The sequence below is a fragment of the Oncorhynchus masou genome, chromosome 29 (assembly GCF_036934945.1).
Source record: "Oncorhynchus masou masou isolate Uvic2021 chromosome 29, UVic_Omas_1.1, whole genome shotgun sequence".
NCBI classification, from domain to species: domain Eukaryota; kingdom Metazoa; phylum Chordata; class Actinopteri; order Salmoniformes; family Salmonidae; genus Oncorhynchus; species Oncorhynchus masou.
Window position 1 is genome coordinate 82,675,176 of NC_088240.1, and position 22,687 is coordinate 82,697,862.

Consider the following 22,687-nt stretch of genomic DNA (forward strand, 5'->3'; position numbering starts at 1 on the left):
GAGGCTGTCTATAGTGAGGACTGACTCCTTGTGATGGAGGCTGTCTATAGAGTGAGTACTGACTCCTTGTGATGGAGGCTGTCTAGAGAGTGAGTACTGACCCCTAGTGATGGAGGCTGTCTATAGTGAGGACTGACCCCTAGTGATGGAGGCTGTCTATAGTGAGGACTGACCCCTAGTGATGGAGGCTGTCTATAGTGAGGACTGACTCCTTGTGATGGAGGCTGTCTATAGAGTGAGTACTGACTCCTTGTGATGGAGGCTGTCTAGAGAGTGAGTACTGACCCCTAGTGATGGAGGCTGTCTATAGTGAGGACTGACCCCTAGTGATGGAGGCTGTCTATAGTGAGGACTGACCCCTAGTGATGAAGGCTGTCTATAGAATGACTACTGACCCCTAGTGATGGAGGCTGTCTATAGTGAGGACTGACCCCTAGTGATGAAGGCTGTCTATAGAATGAGTTCTGACCCCTAGTGATGGAGGCTGTCTATAGTGAGGACTGACCCCTAGTGATGGAGGCTGTCTATAGTGAGGACTGACCCCTAGTGATGAAGGCTGTCTATAGAATGAGTTCTGAACCCTAGTGAGTGACGGATGCTGTCTATAGAGTGAGTACTCACCCCTAGTGATGGAGGCTGTCTATAGTGAGGACTGACCCCTAGTGATGAAGGCTGTCTATAGAATGACTACTGACCCCTAGTGATGGAGGCTGTCTATAGTGAGGACTGACCCCTAGTGATGAAGGCTGTCTATAGAATGAGTTCTGACCCCTAGTGATGGAGGCTGTCTATAGTGAGGACTGACCCCTAGTGATGGAGGCTGTCTATAGTGAGGACTGACCCCTAGTGATGGAGGCTGTCTATAGTGAGGACTGACCCCTAGTGATGGAGGCTGTCTATAGAATGAGGACTGACCCCTATTGAGTGATGGATGCTGTCTATAGAGTGAGTTCTGACCCCTAGTGATTGATGGAGGCTGTCTATAGAGTGACTACTGACCCCTAGTGATGGAGGCTGTCTATAGTGAGGACTGACCCCTAGTGATGGAGGCTGTCTATAGAATGAGGACTGACCCCCTATTGAGTGACGGAGGCTGTCTATAGAGTGAGTACTGACCCCTAGTGATGGAGGCTGTCTATAGAGTGAGTACTGACCCCTAGTGATGGAGGCTGTCTATAGAGTGAGTACTGACCCCTGGTGATGGAGGCTGTCTATAGAGTGAGTACTGACCCCTAGTGATGGAGGCTGTCTATAGAGTGAGTACTGACCCCTAGTGATGGAGGCTGTCTATAGAGTGAGTTCTGACCCCTAGTGATGGAGGCTGTCTATAGAGTGAGTACTGACCCCTAGTGATGGAGGCTGTCTATAGAGTGAGTACTGACCCCTAGTGATGGAGGCTGTCTATAGAGTGAGTACTGACCCCTAGTGATGGAGGCTGTCTATAGAGTGAGTACTGACCCCTAGTGATGGAGGCTGTCTATAGAGTGAGTACTGACCCCTAGTGATGGAGGCTGTCTATAGAGTGAGTACTGACCCCTAGTGATGGAGGCTGTCTATAGAGTGAGTACTGACCCCTGGTGATGGAGGCTGTCTATAGAGTGAGTACTGACCCCTAGTGAGTGATGGAGGCTGTCTATAGAGTGAGGACTAACCCCTAGTGATGGAGGCTGTCTAGAGAGTGAGTACTGACCCCTAGTGATTGATGGAGGCTGTCTAGTGAGTGAGTACTGACCCCTGGTGATGGAGGCTGTCTATAGAGTGAGTACTGACCCCTAGTGATGGAGGCTTTCTATAGAGTGAGTACTGACCCCTAGTGATGGAGGCTGTCTATAGAGTGAGTACTGACCCCTAGTGATGGAGGCTGTCTAGAGAGTGAGTACTGACCCCTAGTGATGGAGACTGTCTATAGAGTGAGGTCTGACCCCTAGTGATTGATGGAGGCTGTCTAGAGAGTGAGGACTGACCCCTGGTGATGGAGACTGTCTATAGAGTGAGGTCTGACCCCTAGTGATTGATGGAGGCTGTCTAGAGAGTGAGGACTGACCCCTGGTGATGGAGGCTGTCTATAGAGTGAGGACTAACCCCTGGTGATGGAGGCTGTCTATAGAGTGAGGACTAACCCCTAGTGATGGAGACTGTCTATAGAGTGAGGTCTGACCCCTCGTGATTGATGGAGGCTGTCTAGAGAGTGAGGACTGACCCCTGGTGATGGAGGCTGTCTATAGAGTGAGGACTAACCCCTGGTGATGGAGGCTGTCTATAGAGTGAGGACTAACCCCTAGTGATGGAGGCTGTCTATAGAGTGAGTACTGACCCCTGGTGATGGAGGCTGTCTATAGAGTGAGGACTAACCCCTAGTGATGGAGGCTGTCTATAGAGTGAGTACTGACCCCTGGTGATGGAGGCTGTCTATAGAGTGAGGACTAACCCCTAGTGATGGAGGCTGTCTATAGAGTGAGTACTGACCCCTGGTGATGGAGGCTGTCTATAGAGTGAGGACTAACCCCTAGTGATGGAGGCTGTCTATAGAGTGAGTACTGACCCCTAGTGATGGAGGCTGTCTAGAGAGTGAGTACTGACCCCTAGTGATTGATGGAGGCTGTCTAGAGAGTGAGTACTGACCCCTAGTGATTGATGGAGGCTGTCTAGAGAGTGAGGACTAACCCCTCGTGAGTGTATGTTTACAGTAGCCGTGTAAAAGCTAACATCCTCTCTCATCCTCTTGTCCTCTCCTCTTCTCTTCTGTCATCCTCCTGTCCTCTCCTCTTCTCCCATCCTCTTCTCCTCTGTCATGCTCCTGTCCTCTCCTCTTCTTCCTCTCTTGATGAAGGATGCTCCACTGATGCCCAGAGGGAAGACCTGTAGTCAGGAGATCAATGACAGGCCAGTACTAGCAGTGATACAATACTCCTCCCAGTGTGTGTGTTTGATGGTGGATGATAATGGTATGTGTGTATCTCAGGTATCAGAGCTCCTGTCAGGACTCTCAAGACTCTGCCACTTCCAGTCTGACCACAGAGAAAACCTCCCCCCGCCCCGACCACAACTCAACCACAGACAGACCCGCCAAGTCTAACCCTAACACCAACCGCAGGAAAAGACTGGTCAGACAGTTCAGCTTGTAAGTATGGCAGGGTATTCACCACCTGCTCTGGGATTCCATACGATGCTCACAGCTGTGTCCTGTACTCAAAGTACTGTCATAACCTAGCCACTACACAAAAACCCATTATGTTAGTTATTCACTACTCATGTGATACATTTAGAATGCTGTGGCTGAACACTGTCCTGTAATTGGTCCTCAGTAACCATGATGACGAGGATAATCTCCCAGAGGCCCTTGCAGCGATCTCTTCCCGGAGCACTGGGAAGTGTGGATCTAACAACTCACTGGACAACCAGACACAACCCTCCATATACCCTCAGGAAACAAACACACAGGTTATCATACCCCAGAGCACTCAGCAACACACACTTTTCATAGCAGAGCATTCATCCATTTGGATCAGAGCCTTGTCATTTATAAGCAAAATAATAGTGGATTGTGAACTAAACTGTTTTGTGTGTGTTGCAGATGGACATGCCGATACTGGAGCTGAGGAGCCCATGCCGTGAGCATTCTCACTCTCCCCACCTCTCCCCCTCCTTCTACCACACCTCCATCCCTCCCCTGGTACCCTGCCTCTCCTCTCACACCAACAGGTAACACACATTCAGGTTACACACACACTCAGGTTACAGACACCCAACACACAAATCCCAGTCATGTAACATTCCTCATGATGATCTGTGTGTGTGTGTCCCTGTCTGTGTGTGTGTCTGTGTTTAGTGAGGAGGAGATGAGGTTGGGCAGAGAGAAGATTCTCAGGGCTCTCCTGATGACGGAGCTCTGAGTCCGTGACCCCTATGACATCATGGATGCCGCATGGACCTGGTGTGAGACGACCCTCAGGAGTCCCACGTCCACTGGCTGCACTCAGCAGTCAGCATTTACTGTACATAATGCAGTCAACCTTTCTAGATTTGCATACAAAAGACTTTGCTTAACTGTTATTTTAAAAGGAACATGTTTTATGTCTACCCACACTACACACCCTGTAATAACATGCTCCCACACTACACACCCTGTAATAACATGCTCCCACACTACACACCCTGTAATCACATGCTCCCACACTACACATCCTATAATCACATGCTCCCACACCACACGCTGTAAAAACATGCTCCCACACTACACACCCTGTAATAACATGCTCCCACACTACACACCCTGTAATAACATGCTCCCACACTACACACCCTGTAATAACATGCTCCCACACTACACAGCCTGTAATAACATGCTCCCACACTACACACCCTGTAAAAACATGCTCCCACACTACACACCCTGTAATAACATGCTCCCACACCACACACTGTAATAACATGCTCCCACACTACACACCCTGTAATAATATGCTCCCACACTACACACCCTGTAATCACATGCTCCCACACTACACATCCTATAATCACATGCTCCCACACCACACGCTGTAATAACATGCTCCCACACTACACACCTTGTAATAACATGCTCCCACACTACACCCCCTGTAATAACATGCTCCCACACTACACCCCCTGTAATAACATGCTCCCACACTACACACCCTGTAATAACATGCTCCCACACTACACACCCTGTAATAACATGCTCCCACACTACACACCCTGTAATAACATGCTCCCACACTACACACCCTGTAATAACATGTTCCCACACTACACACCCTGTAATAACATGCTCCCACACTACACAGCCTGTAATAACATGCTCCCACACTACACACCCTGTAATAACATGCTCCCACACTACACACCCTATAATCACATGCTCCCACACTACACACCCTGTAATAACATGCTCCCACACCACACGCTGTAATAACATGCTCCCACACTACACGCCTTGTAATAACATGCTCCCACACTACACCCCCTGTAATAATATGCTCCCACACTACACACCCTGTAATAACATGCTCCCACACTACACACCCTGTAATAACATGCTCCCACACTACACACCCTGTAATAACATGTTCCCACACTACACACCCTGTAATAACATGCTCCCACACTACACACCCTGTAATAACATGCTCCCACACTACACACCCTGTAATAACATGCTCCCACACTACACACCCTGTAATAACATGCTCCCACACTACACACCCTATAATCACATGCTCCCACACCACACGCTGTAATAACATGCTCCCACACTACACGCCTTGTAATAACATGTTCCCATACTACACACCCTGTAATAACATGCTCCCACACTACACACCCTGTAATAACATGCTCCCACACTACACACCCTATAATCACATGCTCCCACACCACACGCTGTAATAACATGCTCCCACACTACACACCCTGTAATAACATGTTCCCATACTACACACCCTGTAATAACATGCTCCCACACTACACACCCTGTAATAACATGCTCCCACACTACACACCCTGTAATAACATGCTCCCACACTACACACCCTTTAATAACATGCTCCCACACTACACACCCTGTAATAACATGTTCCCACACTACACACCCTGCAATAACATGCTCCCACACTACACGCCCTGTAATAACATGCTCCCACACTACACACCCTGTAATAACATGCTCCCACACCACACGCCTTGTAATAACATGCTCCCACACTACACACCCTGTAATAACATGCCCCCGAGAGAATCACATATCCCTGCAGACAAGACAGACAGACAGGCAGACAGAGGGACAGGTGACGATGAAAGATGAATGTTAAAGTAGTAAGGTTACTGCTGCTACACAATCAAAGCCCTAACTGTTTAAATGATGACACAAACAATTTGTCATGACTTATTGTATTGTCATGTTGATTTGCTCTGATGAAACTGCTACATGCTGGTAACTGTTCCCAGGTGAAAAGTTGCAGTACCGGTCTTGTCCTGTAGATGGAGACAGACCCAAACAGACTGCAGCTTGGATCAGTTGTAGTTGCCCATATCCACTACCTGGATCAGGCCTTTTTACATCCTCCTTGTGGTCAATCTTAGAACTAATCTGATCCTAGGCCTGTGGTTACATGGCACTAACTGGTGAGTTTGGGTCAGAGCTCAGGTTACAGCTCTGCCATGTTTCTGTGCAGTTCCTTATTGCTGTTCTTGTCTGTGTTCTATACCCCTGTGTTTAACCTTAATAAAGACAACATGTGAACAAACATTCTGCTCTCTGCTCGGGAAGTGTGTTGGTGTATCAGGTGAATCAAGAGAAACCGGTGCATTAACAGGATCAGGTAGAGTGTTGTGGAGTGAACGAGAATGTGGGTGGGGTCCTAGTGTTATACAATGCTAGTTCTGCCCTCGGGGTCCTAGTGCTTCTTGTTTTCTCTCTTCCACTACCCTTATCTCCCTCCATTTTTTACTGCTATAATTATCTCTGTTTCAGGATGACAATAGTACTGTTATAGTGTGAGAAAAGGTGTGAGGTACTGAGTCAGTACACCGTGGCAGGGAGTTCTCAGTCTTCCTCCTCCAGCCACATTCTGTCAACAGCGGCCTCACCTTAGTAGTACGAGAGGTGTGGGAGTGTGTGAACGCAGCAAATCACAGACCCACTCATCATAGGCTCTTCACTCCAATTTGGTCACTTGATTATTGTAAGGAATAATGAATTCGCAGCCAGTGCGTTTGATTTGTAAACAATGAGTTTCCCAGACAGGCTTGTTTCACATGTTCTATTTATTAGTGTCATTGTGGTCACAGGAGAGTTCCCTGGACAGCCAGGGACCCACAGTCACAGCAGACATCAATGTATTACATCATCATAGGCCATTTATAGCTCTACTGTCTAATCTGGCCTTCATGGGAGTAAAATTCCTTTTATGTCAGTGAAGTAGACTGTTGAGATGCAGGCACAGTGACATTACAGTAAGGAATCAGAGAGCACAGTGGTAAATCTCCATCACAGTGAGTTGGGACCGAGCTGGGTAAGGCAATAGACATTGGTGGGAAAAGTACTCAATTGTCATACTTGAGTAAAAGTGAAGATGACTTAATAGAAAATGACTTTAGTAAAAGTCTAAAAGTATCTGGTTTTAAATGTCCTTAAGTAGAGTGGTGGAAAAAGTACTCAACTGTCGTAAAAAAGTAAATTTATTTACAAACGCAGTATTTTCTTTTCTTGAGTCTGCCAGAACAGAGTCAGTAGGGATTACAACGCGTTATATTGATAACGGTGTGAATTGGAGCATATTACTGTCCTGCCTGAGCATTCCAAATGTAACTTGTACTTTTGGGTGTCAGGGAAAATGTATGGAGTAGAAAGTACATACTTTTATTTAGGAACGTAGTGGAGTAAAAGTAAAAGTTGTCAAAAATATCAATAGTAAAGTACAGATACCCCCAAAAAACTACTTAAGTAGTATTTTAACGTATTTTTACTTAAGTACTTTACACCACCGGCAACAGGAATAGTAATCTCCTGGCTCTGGGCTCAGCTTGGCATCACAAACAAAAGGCAAGGGTGGAGTGGAACTAGGCAAACATAAACAGGTTAGATGGGAGGGGTGTGGGAGTGATTCAGCATTTGACTAACTACATGTAACTTTTATGTCAGACACTATGCTGTTGATATACAGTATAATCTGTATAGTAATCTGATTGGTTAGCAGTGCTTTATATTTTCCATAACATGTAAACATCTGAGTGTAGCTAGCACTACTAACTTCTTCATGCAGGAGGCTTCCTAATACAATGTTCTAGTATTGGATTGTACAATTATAGAAAGTATAAAGAAATAAAATGTAATATAACGTTTTTAGACAGACAGTATAAAATAAAATATATACATATAGTATCTAGAGAGAGTAGTGCACTATGCACATTCCTCTCTCTCTCTCACACGCACTTACGCACACATCCACACACACTTATACACACACACACACACACATTCACAAGCCCTTACACACATACACAAATGCATGCAAGTCATGAAGAAAGGTTCCGATCAATAATTAGTACTAAACGCAGCTCTACTTCTAACAGACGTCTCCAGAAGTGGTTGTAACATCTTAGAACGTCTCTCTAGAAAGCTTTTTAAAAATACTATGTGCAATATAAGACAGAGCTGCTGTTTGGCTGAGGCAAAGCTCTGATATAAAATACATTTCTGCTCATGCATATACACTGTATATACCACAAAACTCAAACAGGGATCACACATCAGAGCTGGAGGCCAGGACATTCCCCCACATGTCCTTTTGGGGGGGGGGGGGGCGCATGTGTGTGTTGTGTGATATTGTGGTGAAGGAGTGTCAAACTTTCAGCACAGTTTAATATAGAGCCATGAAATATAACCACTTTTCACTGTTGCCCTCCAGATCTGTGTGGGTAGTGAGTGTCAGTGTGTGGATCTTTGAGCCTTCTATAGCATGTTTAGGTCCAGGTAGTGCCCTCCCTGCTTGGTCAGGAGAGGGGGGAAGGGCATCAGAGCATCACCACTGCTGGACTGACCAATCATACTGCTCAGTACAGGCAATGCCTCCATAGGACTCTACAGAGAGAGGGAGAGAGGCAGGGAGAGAGGGCGAGGAAGATAAAGAGAGGAAGTGAAAAGAGAGAAAACGTCAGTACAAGGAAAGGAGTCTATGTGTTTTGAAGGTTTCCTTGTCCCAGCACCAGAGGATTCCATCACCGAGTCCACCACCTCCCCACCTGACACCAGTACAGCAGTGATAACACTATCTAGCACACTACAGCGCCCCAGGGAGGAAACGGGAACACACCTTGGAAGGGCTGAGTCAGACAGCACCAGGTAGAAATTGACCATATAGAACAGGTACGGTTCTAGGTTCCACCAGAGAATGTGGTTAGAGCGTTGGGCCAGTAACCAAAATGGTTGCTAGGTCGAATCCCCGAGCTGACAAGGTAAAAATCTGTCATTCTGCCCCTGAACAAGGTGGTTAGCCCACTGTTCCTTGGCCATCATTGTAAATAAAAATTTGTTCTTAACTGATTTACCTAGTTAAATTAAATAAACATCTGATCCTAGATCTGAGGATAGGATTGGGTGTGTGGTGTATTCTGATCCTGGAGGTTAGGATTGAGTTTTTGGGGTAATCTGATCCTAGATCTGAAGTTAGGATTGGGTGTGTGGTGTATTCTCATCCTAGAGGTTAGGATTGAGTTTTTGGGGTAATCTGATCCTAGATCTGAAGTTAGGATTTGATGTGTGGGATAATCTGATCCTTGGGTTTGTGGGGTAATCTGATCTGCACTGTAAAAATATAGATGTCAAGATGGAAATCAGCTGGAATAGGATTGTGATTTTTCTCAACAAATATGTTGTTTAACAAACTCACAATCCTATTGCAGCTGGTTGCCACAGATCTAGGTTCAGGTCCCCCCCCCCCCCCCCCCACACACACACACATCCAAATGTGAACCATCAGGGGGTAGAAGACATCTGATCCTGCACCAGTGGTTGAGGGGGGAACATCTACTCTGTGTCCCGATCAACACAACCTTCTCTGGTGGAACCATCAGCTATTTTTACAGTGTGGTTTGGGGCATTGCAATCCCCCCTAGCGAGACTCTACCCCGTGACCCCCGAGTAACCCGGAATCTCAAACCACACCCACAACCACGTCGTCGCGGAGACGAAGGAAAGGAGTAACACGCCCCATGACCCTGTCAGTCAATCCTTACCTTCCGCCTGCCTAGGACACACCCCTTAAATACACACCCACTCTTTGGGCTGCGTGAGCAGAGTCCGGGAGGGATCGTGATCGTGCATGTTAGCATGAGTGTGCACAAGGCCATCCTCAGTAGCGTACTATAGTGTTGAGGGGGACAGAGACACAGGGGACTGAGACAGAGACAGGCTGGGCTGTGTGTTCAGAAGAGTCAGCCTTTACAAGATGATTACTGCTGATTTATCTCCAGTATATAGTATCACCTCAACTTCCAAACTAGTGTTCATTAGCTCAGGCTGAACTCACTGGCTATTTCCTAGTGTATCAGTGAGGAGCAGCCTCTTGTAAATCAAGTCCATGCAGGCAGTGAAGATCCACCCAACAGAATGCCTGTGGGTGTTTGTGAGGGAGGGAACAGAACAGGGAGGGTAGACCTGACTAACTTGTTTAATAGCCTCCAGGCAAATACAGTGGATACCTGACAGTATAGTACACTCCTCCATTAGCAGATTTGAATACTTCCTTTGGATCGACCGTGAGACATGAGAGGACACGGCAACACATACTATACCGGTCACATTGCACACACACACACTTTCTCTAACACACATGAATGTACACACAGTCTTGTATATCTAACCGTGTGGGGACACACAATTCAGTCTCATTCAAAATCCTATTTTTCCTAACCCCTAAACCTATCCTATCCTAACCTTAATGCCAAAACCTAACCCCTAACCCTAAAACTAACCCTAGCCCCTAAACCTAATTCTAACCCTAACACTAATTCCAACCCTAACCATAAACCTCCTAGAAATAGCGTTTCACCTTGTGGTGACTAACAACATGTTTGTGTACTATTCTTGTGGGGACTTCTCTTCCCCACAAGTATACTTAAACACGACCAAGTGCACACACACACACACACACACACACACACACACACATGCACACACACACACATGCACACACACACACACACACATGCGCACACACACACACACACACACACACGCGCACATGCACTCACACACACACACACACACACACGCACACACACATGCGCACACGCACACACACACACACACACACACACACACACACACACACACACACACACACACACACACACACACACACACACACACACACACACACACACACACACACACACACACACACACACACAGTTTACCTGGTATCCCTGAATGGTGTTGAGCAGTTCTTTATATGCAAGGCCATGCATACGGACCACTCCCCCAGGGGAGGGCAGAGGGGTGGGGGAGGGGTAGTAACCTATAGTGTTGGGAGAACCTGGGGGACTGGAGAGAGGGAGGGAGAAGAGAGGAGGAGAAGAGAGGAGAGAGAGGGTGAGAAGAGAGGAGAGAGAGAGGGAGAAGAGAGGAGAGAGAGAGTGTGAAGAGAGGAGAGAGAGAGGGAGAAGAGAGGAGAGAGAGAGGGAGAAGAGAGTGAGAAGAGAGGAGAGAGAGAGGGAGAAGAGAGGAGAGAGAGAGGAGAGAGAGGGAGAAGAGAGGAGAGAGAGAGTGCGAAGAGAGGAGAGAGAGAGGGAGAAGAGAGGAGAGAGAGAGGGAGAAGAGAGTGAGAAGAGAGGAGAGAGAGGGAGAAGAGAGTGAGAAGAGAGGAGAGAGAGGGAGAAGAGAGGAGAGAGAGAGGGAGAAGAGAGTGAGAAGAGAGGAGAGAGAGTGAGAAGAGAGTGAGAAGAGAGGAGAGAGAGAGGGAGAAGAGAGGAGAGAGAGAGGGAGAAGAGAGGAGAGAGAGGGAGAAGAGAGTGAGAAGAGAGGAGAGAGAGAGGGAGGGAGAGGAGAGAGAGAGGGAGAAGAGAGTGAGAAGAGAGGAGAGAGAGAGGGAGAAGAGAGGAGAGAGAGGGAGAAGAGAGGAGAGGGAGGGAGAAGAGAGTGCAAAGAGAGGAGAGAGAGAGGGAGAAGAGAGGAGAGAGAGGGAGAAGAGAGTGAGAAGAGAGTAGAGAGGGAGAAGAGAATGAGAAGCGACGAGAGAGAGAGGGAGAAGAAAGGAGAGAGAGAGGGAGAAGAGAGGAGAGAGAGGGAGAAGAGAGTGCGAAGAGAGGAGAGAGAGAGGGAGAAGAGAGTGAGAATAGAGTAGAGAGAGGGAGAAGAGAATGAGAAGAGACGAGAGAGAGAGAGAGAGAAGAGAGGAGAGAGAGAGGGAGAAGAGAGGAGAGAGAGAGGGAGAAGAGAGTGAGAAGATAAGAGAGAGAGAGGGAGAAGAGAATGAGAAGAGACGAGAGAGAGAGGGAGAAGAGAGGAGAGAGCGAGAAGAGACGAGAGAGAGAGGGAGAAGAGAGGAGAGAGAGAGGGAGAAGAGAGGAGAGAGAGAGCGAGAAGAGAGGAGAGAGAGAGGGAGAAGAGAGGAGATAGAGAGGGAGAAGAGAGGAGAGAGAGGGAGAAGAGAGTGTGAAGAGAGGAGAGAGAGAGGGAGAAGAGAGTGAGAATAGAGTAGAGAGAGGGAGAAGAGAATGAGAAGAGATGAGAGAGAGAGAGAGAGAGAGAGAGAGGGAGAAGAGAGGAGAGAGAGAGAGAGGGAGAAGAGAGGAGAGAGAGAGGGAGAAGAGAGTGAGAAGAGAAGAGAGAGAGAGGGAGAAGAGAATGAGAAGAGACGAGAGAGAGAGAGGGAGAAGAGAGGAGAGAGCGAGAAGAGACGAGAGAGAGAGGGAGGGAGAAGAGAGGAGAGAGAGAGTGAGAAGAGAGGAGAGAGAGAGGGAGAAGAGAGGAGAGAGAGAGAGGGAGAAGAGAGTGAGAAGAGAGGAGAGAGAGAGGAGAGAGAGTGAGAAGAGAGGGGAGAGAGAGTGCGAAGAGAGGAGAGAGAGAGGGAGAAGAGAGGAGAGAGAGAGGGAGAAGAGAGTGAGAAGAGAGGAGAGAGAGGGAGAAGAGAGTGAGAAGAGAGGAGAGAGAGGGAGAAGAGAGGTGAGAGAGAGGGAGAAGAGAGTGAGAAGAGAGGAGAGAGAGAGAGAAGAGAGAGAGAAGAGAGGAAAGAGAGAGGGAGAAGAGAGGAGAGAGAGAGGGAGAAGAGAGGAGAGAGAGAGGGAGAAGAGAGTGAGAAGAGAGTGAGAAGAGAGGAGAGAGAGAGGGAGAAGAGAGGAGAGAGAGGGAGAAGAGAGGAGAGAGAGGGAGAAGAGAGTGCAAAGAGAGGAGAGAGAGAGAGGGAGAAGAGAGGAGAGAGAGGGAGAAGAGAGTGAGAAGAGAGTAGAGAGGGAGAAGAGAATGAGAAGAGACGAGAGAGAGAGGGAGAAGAAAGGAGAGAGAGAGGGAGAAGAGAGGAGAGAGAGGGAGAAGAGAGTGCGAAGAGAGGAGAGAGAGGGGAGAAGAGAGTGAGAAGAGAGGAGAGAGAGAGGGAGGGAGAGGAGAGAGAGAGGGAGAAGAGAGTGAGAAGAGAGGAGAGAGAGAGGGAGAAGAGAGGAGAGAGAGGGAGAAGAGAGGAGAGGGAGGGAGAAGAGAGTGCAAAGAGAGGAGAGAGAGAGGGAGAAGAGAGGAGAGAGAGGGAGAAGAGAGTGAGAAGAGAGTAGAGAGGGAGAAGAGAATGAGAAGCGACGAGAGAGAGAGGGAGAAGAAAGGAGAGAGAGAGGGAGAAGAGAGGAGAGAGAGGGAGAAGAGAGTGCGAAGAGAGGAGAGAGAGAGGGAGAAGAGAGTGAGAATAGAGTAGAGAGAGGGAGAAGAGAATGAGAAGAGACGAGAGAGAGAGAGAGGGAGAAGAGAGGAGAGAGAGAGGGAGAAGAGAGGAGAGAGAGAGGGAGAAGAGAGTGAGAAGATAAGAGAGAGAGAGGGAGAAGAGAATGAGAAGAGACGAGAGAGAGAGGGAGAAGAGAGGAGAGAGCGAGAAGAGACGAGAGAGAGAGGGAGAAGAGAGGAGAGAGAGAGGGAGAAGACAGGAGAGAGAGAGCGAGAAGAGAGGAGAGAGAGAGGGAGAAGAGAGGAGATAGAGAGGGAGAAGAGAGGAGAGAGAGGGAGAAGAGAGTGTGAAGAGAGGAGAGAGAGAGGGAGAAGAGAGTGAGAATAGAGTAGAGAGAGGGAGAAGAGAATGAGAAGAGATGAGAGAGAGAGAGAGAGAGAGAGAGAGGGAGAAGAGAGGAGAGAGAGAGAGAGGGAGAAGAGAGGAGAGAGAGAGGGAGAAGAGAGTGAGAAGAGAAGAGAGAGAGAGGGAGAAGAGAATGAGAAGAGACGAGAGAGAGAGAGGGAGAAGAGAGGAGAGAGCGAGAAGAGACGAGAGAGAGAGGGAGGGAGAAGAGAGGAGAGAGAGAGTGTGAAGAGAGGAGAGAGAGAGGGAGAAGAGAGGAGAGAGAGAGGGAGAAGAGAGTGAGAAGAGAGGAGAGAGAGAGGAGAGAGAGGGAGAAGAGAGGAGAGAGAGAGTGCGAAGAGAGGAGAGAGAGAGGGAGAAGAGAGGAGAGAGAGAGGGAGAAGAGAGTGAGAAGAGAGGAGAGAGAGGGAGAAGAGAGTGAGAAGAGAGGAGAGAGAGGGAGAAGAGAGGAGAGAGAGAGGGAGAAGAGAGTGAGAAGAGAGGAGAGAGAGTGAGAAGAGAGTGAGAAGAGAGGAGAGAGAGAGGGAGAAGAGAGGAGAGAGAGAGGGAGAAGAGAGGAGAGAGAGGGAGAAGAGAGTGAGAAGAGAGTGAGAAGAGAGGAGAGAGAGAGGGAGAAGAGAGGAGAGAGAGGGAGAAGAGAGGAGAGAGAGGGAGAAGAGAGTGCAAAGAGAGGAGAGAGAGAGAGGGAGAAGAGAGGAGAGAGAGGGAGAAGAGAGTGAGAAGAGAGTAGAGAGGGAGAAGAGAATGAGAAGAGACGAGAGAGAGAGGGAGAAGAAAGGAGAGAGAGAGGGAGAAGAGAGGAGAGAGAGGGAGAAGAGAGTGCGAAGAGAGGAGAGAGAGGGAGAAGAGAGTGAGAAGAGAGGAGAGAGAGAGGGAGGGAGAGGAGAGAGAGAGGGAGAAGAGAGTGAGAAGAGAGGAGAGAGAGAGGGAGAAGAGAGGAGAGAGAGGGAGAAGAGAGGAGAGGGAGGGAGAAGAGAGTGCAAAGAGAGGAGAGAGAGAGGGAGAAGAGAGGAGAGAGAGGGAGAAGAGAGTGAGAAGAGAGTAGAGAGGGAGAAGAGAATGAGAAGCGACGAGAGAGAGAGGGAGAAGAAAGGAGAGAGAGAGGGAGAAGAGAGGAGAGAGAGGGAGAAGAGAGTGCGAAGAGAGGAGAGAGAGAGGGAGAAGAGAGTGAGAATAGAGTAGAGAGAGGGAGAAGAGAATGAGAAGAGACGAGAGAGAGAGAGAGGGAGAAGAGAGGAGAGAGAGAGGGAGAAGAGAGGAGAGAGAGAGGGAGAAGAGAGTGAGAAGATAAGAGAGAGAGAGGGAGAAGAGAATGAGAAGAGACGAGAGAGAGAGGGAGAAGAGAGGAGAGAGCGAGAAGAGACGAGAGAGAGAGGGAGAAGAGAGGAGAGAGAGAGGGAGAAGACAGGAGAGAGAGAGCGAGAAGAGAGGAGAGAGAGAGGGAGAAGAGAGGAGATAGAGAGGGAGAAGAGAGGAGAGAGAGGGAGAAGAGAGTGTGAAGAGAGGAGAGAGAGAGGGAGAAGAGAGTGAGAATAGAGTAGAGAGAGGGAGAAGAGAATGAGAAGAGATGAGAGAGAGAGAGAGAGAGAGAGAGAGAGGGAGAAGAGAGGAGAGAGAGAGAGGGAGAAGAGAGGAGAGAGAGAGGGAGAAGAGAGTGAGAAGAGAAGAGAGAGAGAGGGAGAAGAGAATGAGAAGAGACGAGAGAGAGAGAGGGAGAGAGAGAGGGAGAAGAGAGGAGAGAGAGAGGGAGAAGAGAGTGAGAAGAGAGGAGAGAGAGAGGAGAGAGAGGGAGAAGAGAGGAGAGAGAGAGTGCGAAGAGAGGAGAGAGAGAGGGAGAAGAGAGGAGAGAGAGAGGGAGAAGAGAGTGAGAAGAGAGGAGAGAGAGGGAGAAGAGAGTGAGAAGAGAGGAGAGAGAGGGAGAAGAGAGGAGAGAGAGAGGGAGAAGAGAGTGAGAAGAGAGGAGAGAGAGTGAGAAGAGAGTGAGAAGAGAGGAGAGAGAGAGGGAGAAGAGAGGAGAGAGAGAGGGAGAAGAGAGGAGAGAGAGGGAGAAGAGAGTGAGAAGAGAGTGAGAAGAGAGGAGAGAGAGAGGGAGAAGAGAGGAGAGAGAGGGAGAAGAGAGGAGAGAGAGGGAGAAGAGAGTGCAAAGAGAGGAGAGAGAGAGAGGGAGAAGAGAGGAGAGAGAGGGAGAAGAGAGTGAGAAGAGAGTAGAGAGGGAGAAGAGAATGAGAAGAGACGAGAGAGAGAGGGAGAAGAAAGGAGAGAGAGAGGGAGAAGAGAGGAGAGAGAGGGAGAAGAGAGTGCGAAGAGAGGAGAGAGAGAGGGAGAAGAGAGTGAGAATAGAGTAGAGAGAGGGAGAAGAGAATGAGAAGAGACGAGAGAGAGAGAGAGAGAGGGAGAAGAGAGGAGAGAGAGAGAGTGAGAAGAGAGTGAGAATATAAGAGAGAGAGAGGGAGAAGAGAATGAGAAGAGACGAGAGAGAGAGGGAGAAGAGAGGAGAGAGCGAGAAAAGACGAGAGAGAGAGGGAGAAGACAGGAGAGAGAGAGAGCGAGAAGAGAGGAGAGAGAGAGAGGGAGAAGAGAGGAGATAGAGAGGGAGAAGAGAGGAGAGAGAGGGAGAAGAGAGTGCGAAGAGAGGAGAGAGAGAGGGAGAAGAGAGTGAGAATAGAGTAGAGAGAGGGAGAGGAGAATGACAAGAGATGAGAGAGAGAGAGAGAGAGAGAGAGAGAGAGAGGGAGAAGAGAGGAGAGAGAGAGAGGGAGAAGAGAGGAGAGAGAGAGGGAGAAGAGAGTGAGAAGAGAAGAGAGAGAGAGGGAGAAGAGAATGAGAAGAGACGAGAGAGAGAGAGGGAGAAGAGAGGAGAGAGCGAGAAGAGACGAGAGAGAGAGGGAGGGAGAAGAGAGGAGAGAGAGAGGGAGAAGAGAGGAGAGAGAGAGAGGGAGAAGAGAGGAGAGAGAGAGGGAGAAGAGAGGAGAGAGAGAGGGAGAAGAGAGGAGAGAGAGAGAGCGAGAAGAGAGGAGAGAGAGAGAGGGAGAAGAGAGGAGAGAGAGAGCGAGAAGAGAGGAGAGAGAGAGGGAGAAGAGAGGAGAGAGAGAGAGGGAGAAGAGAGGAGAGAGAGAGAGGGAGAAGAGAGGAGAGAGAGAGAGGGAGAAGAGAGGAGAGAGAGCGAGAAGAGAGGAGAGAGAGGGAGAAGAGAGGAGAGAGAGAGAGAGAGGGAGAAGAGAGGAGAGAGAGAGGGAGAAGAGAATGAGAAGAGACGAGAGAGAGAGAGGGAGAAGAGAATGAGAAGAGACGAGAGAAAGAGGGAGAAGAGAGGAAAATCATGGAAACGTGTTTTTTGTAACACTTCATGTGTTTTCACTTGTAGTTGAAGGTTATCACATGTTGTCACATTAACTTCACATAAGATCACATGAAAACGTGCTTTTGGAAAACGTCACGTGTTCACATGTGAACTCCATGTGGTTTTTCCATCAGGGATATCACATCCAAATGAACTTCAATGCTGAGGGGGAGGGGAGGAGGAAGGGGAGGAGAGAAAGGTCATTGTGGTCTTAGTGCTGTTTGCTCTTCCTTCTGATACCACACTACTGTTCAGTCATTAACTACCCTTGTGTATGTCCCCTCCCTCCCAGCCCCCAAGCCACTTACAGTATATGACTGGATGGTTAATGGGGCTAACAGTTCTTATCTGGGGCACTGATATCATTAACTACCCTTGTGTATGTCCTTCCCCACAACCCGTAATAGTCCTTACCTGGGATAGTATGCAGTGTAGTTCATGTAGAACTGAGTGCTAGCTGGGTAGTAGGCGTGTCCAGGTCCTAGGGGGCGGGGACTCAGCAGCACCTGCCCAATGGGAGGGAAGAGGCCGGCAGCCTCAGCCGGCAGGATGGAAGGGATGGGTGGGAAGGAGTAGGAGGGAGGAGACAGACCTGGGGAGGGGTGATTGTGGGTGGGGGGGGGGGGGGTAGTTAGACAACACGCCAAGGCAAGGACACTGAAAGGACATGTGCCCAACACGGCACACAGGGAACTACAGATCCCCTGGTCCCATCTAAAGATGGCTGCTGTAGGCAGACTACAGTGTGCTTCCCAGTCGTCTACAATGGTAATGTGACATGGTCCGGTCGTAGTTTGTTTCTAAAAGAGGCTTCTGCAACAACGACCCTCCTCAATGAACACCTTTAGTTTCTACAGACGTGTGTTTGGGCTTGACTCCTGACCCCACTAATGGCCTCAATATTATATCACCGTGACTGTTTTACATTTGAGTCATTTAACAGATGCTCTGATCCAGAGAGGCTTACAGTGTTGAGTGCACACATTTTCATACTGGTCCCCGGTCGGAATCAAAACCCACAACCCTGGAATTGCAAGTGCCATGCTCTACCAACTGAGCTACACGGGACTACACACCAGAGCTCAATGACGAGACATCTCCATCACTACACACCAGAGCTCAATGACGAGACATCTCCATCACTACACACCAGAGCTCAATGACGAGACATCTCCATCACTACACACCAGAGCTCAATGACGAGACATCTCCATCACTACACACCAGAGCTCAATGACGAGACATCTCCATCACTACACACCAGAGCTCAATGACTAGACACCACCATCACTACACACCAGAGCTCAATGACTAGACACCACCATCACTACACACCAGAGCTCAATGACGAGACATCTCCATCACTACACACCAGAGCTCAATGACTAGACACCACCATCACTACACACCAGAGCTCAATGACTAGACACCACCATCACTACACACCAGAGCTCAATGACGAGACATCTCCATCACTACACACCAGAGCTCAATGACTAGACACCACCATCACTACACACCAGAGCTCAATGACTAGACATCTCCATCACTACACACCAGAGCTCAATGACTAGACATCTCCATCACTACACACCAGAGCTCAATGACTAGACACCACCATCACTACACACCAGAGCTCAATGACGAGACATCTCCATCACTACACACCAGAGCTCAATGACGAGACATCTCCATCACTACACACCAGAGCTCAATGACTAGACACCACCATCACTACACACCAGAGCTCAATGACGAGACATCTCCATCACTACACACCAGAGCTCAATGACTAGACACCACCATCACTACACACCAGAGCTCAATGACTAGACACCACCATCACTACACACCAGAGCTCAATGACTAGACATCTCCATCACTACACACCAGAGCTCAATGACTAGACACCACCATCACTACACACCAGAGCTCAATGACTAGACACCACCATCACTACACACCAGAGCTCAATGACTAGACATCTCCATCACTACCCACCAAAGCTCAATGACTAGACACCACCATCACTACACACCAGAGCTCAATGACTGGACACCACCATCACTACACACCAGAGCTCAATGACTAGACACCACCATCACTACACACCAGAGCTCAATGACTAGACACCACCATCACTACACACCAGAGCTCAATGACTAGACATCCCCATCACTACACACCAGAGCTCAATGACTAGACACCACCATCACTACACACCAGAGCTCAATGACTAGACACCTCCATCACTACACACCAGAGCTCAATGACTAGACATCTCCATCACTACACATCAGAGCTCAATGACGAGACATCTCCATCACTACACACCAGAGCTCAATGACTAGACATCTCCATCACTACACACCAGAGCTCAATGACTAGACACCACCATTACTACACACCAGAGCTCAATGACTAGACACCACCATCACTACACACCAGAGCTCAATGACGAGACATCTCCATCACTACACACCAGAGCTCAATGACTAGACACCACCATCACTACACACCAGAGCTCAATGACTAGACATCTCCATCACTACACACCAGAGCTCAATGACTAGACACCACCATCACTACACACCAGAGCTCAATGACTAGACATCTCCATCACTACACACCAGAGCTCAATGACTAGACATCTCCATCACTACACACCAGAGCTCAATGACTAGACACCACCATCACTACACACCAGAGCTCAATGACTAGACATCTCCATCACTACCCACCAAAGCTCAATGACTAGACACCACCATCACTACACACCAGAGCTCAATGACTGGACACCACCATCACTACACACCAGAGCTCAATGACTAGACACCTCCATCACTACACACCAGAGCTCAATGACTAGACACCTCCATCACTACACACCAGAGCTCAATGACTAGACACCACCATCACTACACACCAGAGCTCAATGACTAGACATCTCCATCACGACACACCAGAGCTCAATGACTAGACACCACCATCACGACACACCAGAGCTCAATGACTAGACATCTCCATCACTACACACCAGAGCTCAATGACTAGACATCTCCATCACTACACACCAGAGCTCAATGACTAAACATCTCCATCACTAGACACCAGAGCTCAATGACTAGACATCTCCATCACTACACACCAGAGCTCAATGACTAGACATCTCCATCACTACACACCAGAGCTCAATGACTAGACATCTCCATCACTACACACCAGAGCTCAATGACTAGACACCACCATCACTACACACCAGAGCTCAATGACTAGACATCTCCATCACTACACACCAGAGCTCAATGACTAGACATCTCCATCACTACACACCAGAGCTCAATGACTAGACATCTCCATCACTACACACCAGAGCTCAATGACTAGACATCTCCATCACTACACACCAGAGCTCAATGACTAGACACCACCATCACTACACACCAGAGCTCAATGACTAGACATCTCCATCACTACACACCAGAGCTCAATGACTAGACATCTCCATCACTACACACCAGAGCTCAATGACTAGACACCACCATCACTACACACCAGAGCTCAATGACTAGACATCTCCATCACTACACACCAGAGCTCAATGACTAGACATCCCCATCACTACACACCAGAGCTCAATGACTAGACATCCCCATCATTACACACCAGAGCTCAATGACCAGACACCACCATCACTACACACCAGAGCTCAATGACGAGACATCTCCATCACTACACACCAGAGCTCAATGACTAGACATCCCCATCACTACACACCAGAGCTCAATGACTAGACATCCCCATCACTACACACCAGAGCTCAATGACTAGACATCCCCATCATTACACACCAGAGCTCAATGACTAGACATCTCCATCACTACACACCAGAGCTCAATGACTAGACATCCCCATCACTACACACCAGAGCTCAATGACTAGACATCCCCATCACTACACACCAGAGCTCAATGACTAGACATCTCCATCACTACACACCAGAGCTCAATGACTAGACATCGCCATCACTACACACCAGAGCTCAATGACTAGACATCTCCATCACTACACACCAGAGCTCAATGACTAGACATCCCCATCATTACACACCAGAGCTCAATGACTAGACATCCCCATCACTACACACCTGAGCTCAATGACTAGACATCTCCATCACTACACACCAGAGCTCAATGACTAGACACCACCATCACTACACACCAGAGCTCAATGACTAGACACCACCATCACTACACACCAGAGCTCAATGACTAGACACCACCATCACTACATACCAGAGCTCAATGACTAGACACCACCATCACTACACACCAGATCTCAATGACTAGATATCTCCATCACTACACACCAGAGCTCAATGACTAGACATCACCATCAGCACACGCCAGAGCTCAATGACTAGACATCGCCATCACTACACACCAGAGCTCAATGACTAGACATCCCCATCACTACACACCAGAGCTCAATGACTAGACATCTCCACCACTACACACCAGAGCTCAATGACTAGACATCCTCATCACTACACACCAGTGCTCAGCTCCACCCACCTCTCCCACAGCCCCACTGATTGGACACACTCCGACTGGAAGACTCAAGCCCAATCCTAAATCAATCCTGAGTCCCTACCTTCAAGTCACTTTTGTAATATTGCTTATACACCTATCCAATACTTCCAGTACATTGGAATCCATTTGGAATTGGGCAAGAGGCCTCACACATGCCAAGCACACATAAACCATTCGAACACACTGTTTTTAATCAGAGTGTGTGAAGAAGATGTTTTCATTGAACAGTCAGTGAACTACAGATTTCTCCCCGCATGCAAATTCACCAAAATCACACAGAATATTCCCAAACCACAAGGGGTAAGACACACAAACACTCACACCCCAGGTTCCTACCCCTCTGGTCAGGTCAGACGCTCCTACCCTCCCAGAGTTCTAGATCAGAGAGAACCCAGACAGAAAAGAAGACAGGGGGCAAGATTTAACCTCTGACCTCTATCCCCTCACCCTTTCCTGCCCCCTGGTCTGTGGCAGCCCACCTACCCTGCGGTCCCGAAGCGCCCAGCTCCCAGCAGCACTTACGTCTGGACTTACATGGCGGCGGGCTGAGCCCTGTCCCACTCCTGGTCCGGGTGTGTGTGTGAATGTGTGTGTGTGAGAGGGAGCCTCCCATCAACACCAGACCCATCTCTTCAGCGCTACAGGGGAACACCTCCACATAGCGGCTGTTAACCCCTCGCTTGCCAGCCTGGCCCGGACCAGACATCACCTGCTTGTGGACCCGCTGGGAGGCAGAGAAAGCCCGCTCTGCTGAACGCATCTGGATGAAACAGTCCCCTGACGGACGACCCTATGGAGATACACACACAAAGCAGGGTAACTTTAGTATCAGTATGCATAGTGTGTGTGTGTGTGTGTGTGTGTGTGTGTGTGTGTGTGTGTGTGTGTGTGTGTGTGTGTGTGTGTGTGTGTGTGTGTGTGTGTGTGTGTGTGTGTGTGCGTGCGTGCGTGCGTGTGTGTGT

The 22,687-nt window shown here is 48.7% G+C and overlaps 2 protein-coding genes across 6 annotated transcripts in view; one reads left to right on the forward strand and one right to left on the reverse strand.

Moving 5' to 3' along the window:
- Positions 1 to 6,268, forward strand: part of LOC135520777 (band 4.1-like protein 4B) — a 29,676-nt gene extending 23,408 nt beyond the window's left edge. Inside the window, exons 20-24 of the mRNA XM_064946558.1 lie at positions 2,831 to 2,883; positions 2,963 to 3,121; positions 3,306 to 3,441; positions 3,575 to 3,702; positions 3,830 to 6,268. Coding sequence (XP_064802630.1) covers positions 2,831 to 2,883; positions 2,963 to 3,121; positions 3,306 to 3,441; positions 3,575 to 3,702; positions 3,830 to 3,893 — 540 coding nt within the window. The 3' untranslated portion in view covers positions 3,894 to 6,268. The remainder of the gene's footprint in view (positions 1 to 2,830; positions 2,884 to 2,962; positions 3,122 to 3,305; positions 3,442 to 3,574; positions 3,703 to 3,829) is intronic.
- Positions 6,269 to 6,768: 500 nt separating this feature from the next.
- The window catches only part of LOC135520779 (epithelial splicing regulatory protein 1-like), a 27,264-nt gene continuing 11,345 nt past the window's right edge, over positions 6,769 to 22,687 (reverse strand). The window contains exons 11-15 of one of the 5 annotated variants that reach the window (XM_064946564.1): positions 22,248 to 22,515; positions 17,548 to 17,725; positions 10,939 to 11,065; positions 9,794 to 9,883; positions 6,769 to 8,602 (exon numbers count right to left, since the gene is read on the reverse strand). In XM_064946564.1, coding sequence (XP_064802636.1) covers positions 8,474 to 8,602; positions 9,794 to 9,883; positions 10,939 to 11,065; positions 17,548 to 17,725; positions 22,248 to 22,515 — 792 coding nt within the window. In that variant the 3' untranslated portion in view covers positions 6,769 to 8,473. Of the gene's footprint in view, positions 8,603 to 9,756; positions 9,884 to 10,938; positions 11,066 to 17,547; positions 17,726 to 22,247; positions 22,516 to 22,687 lie in introns of all 5 variants that reach the window. The other 4 variants (XM_064946562.1, XM_064946561.1, XM_064946560.1 and 1 more) reach the window with 4 other exon arrangements.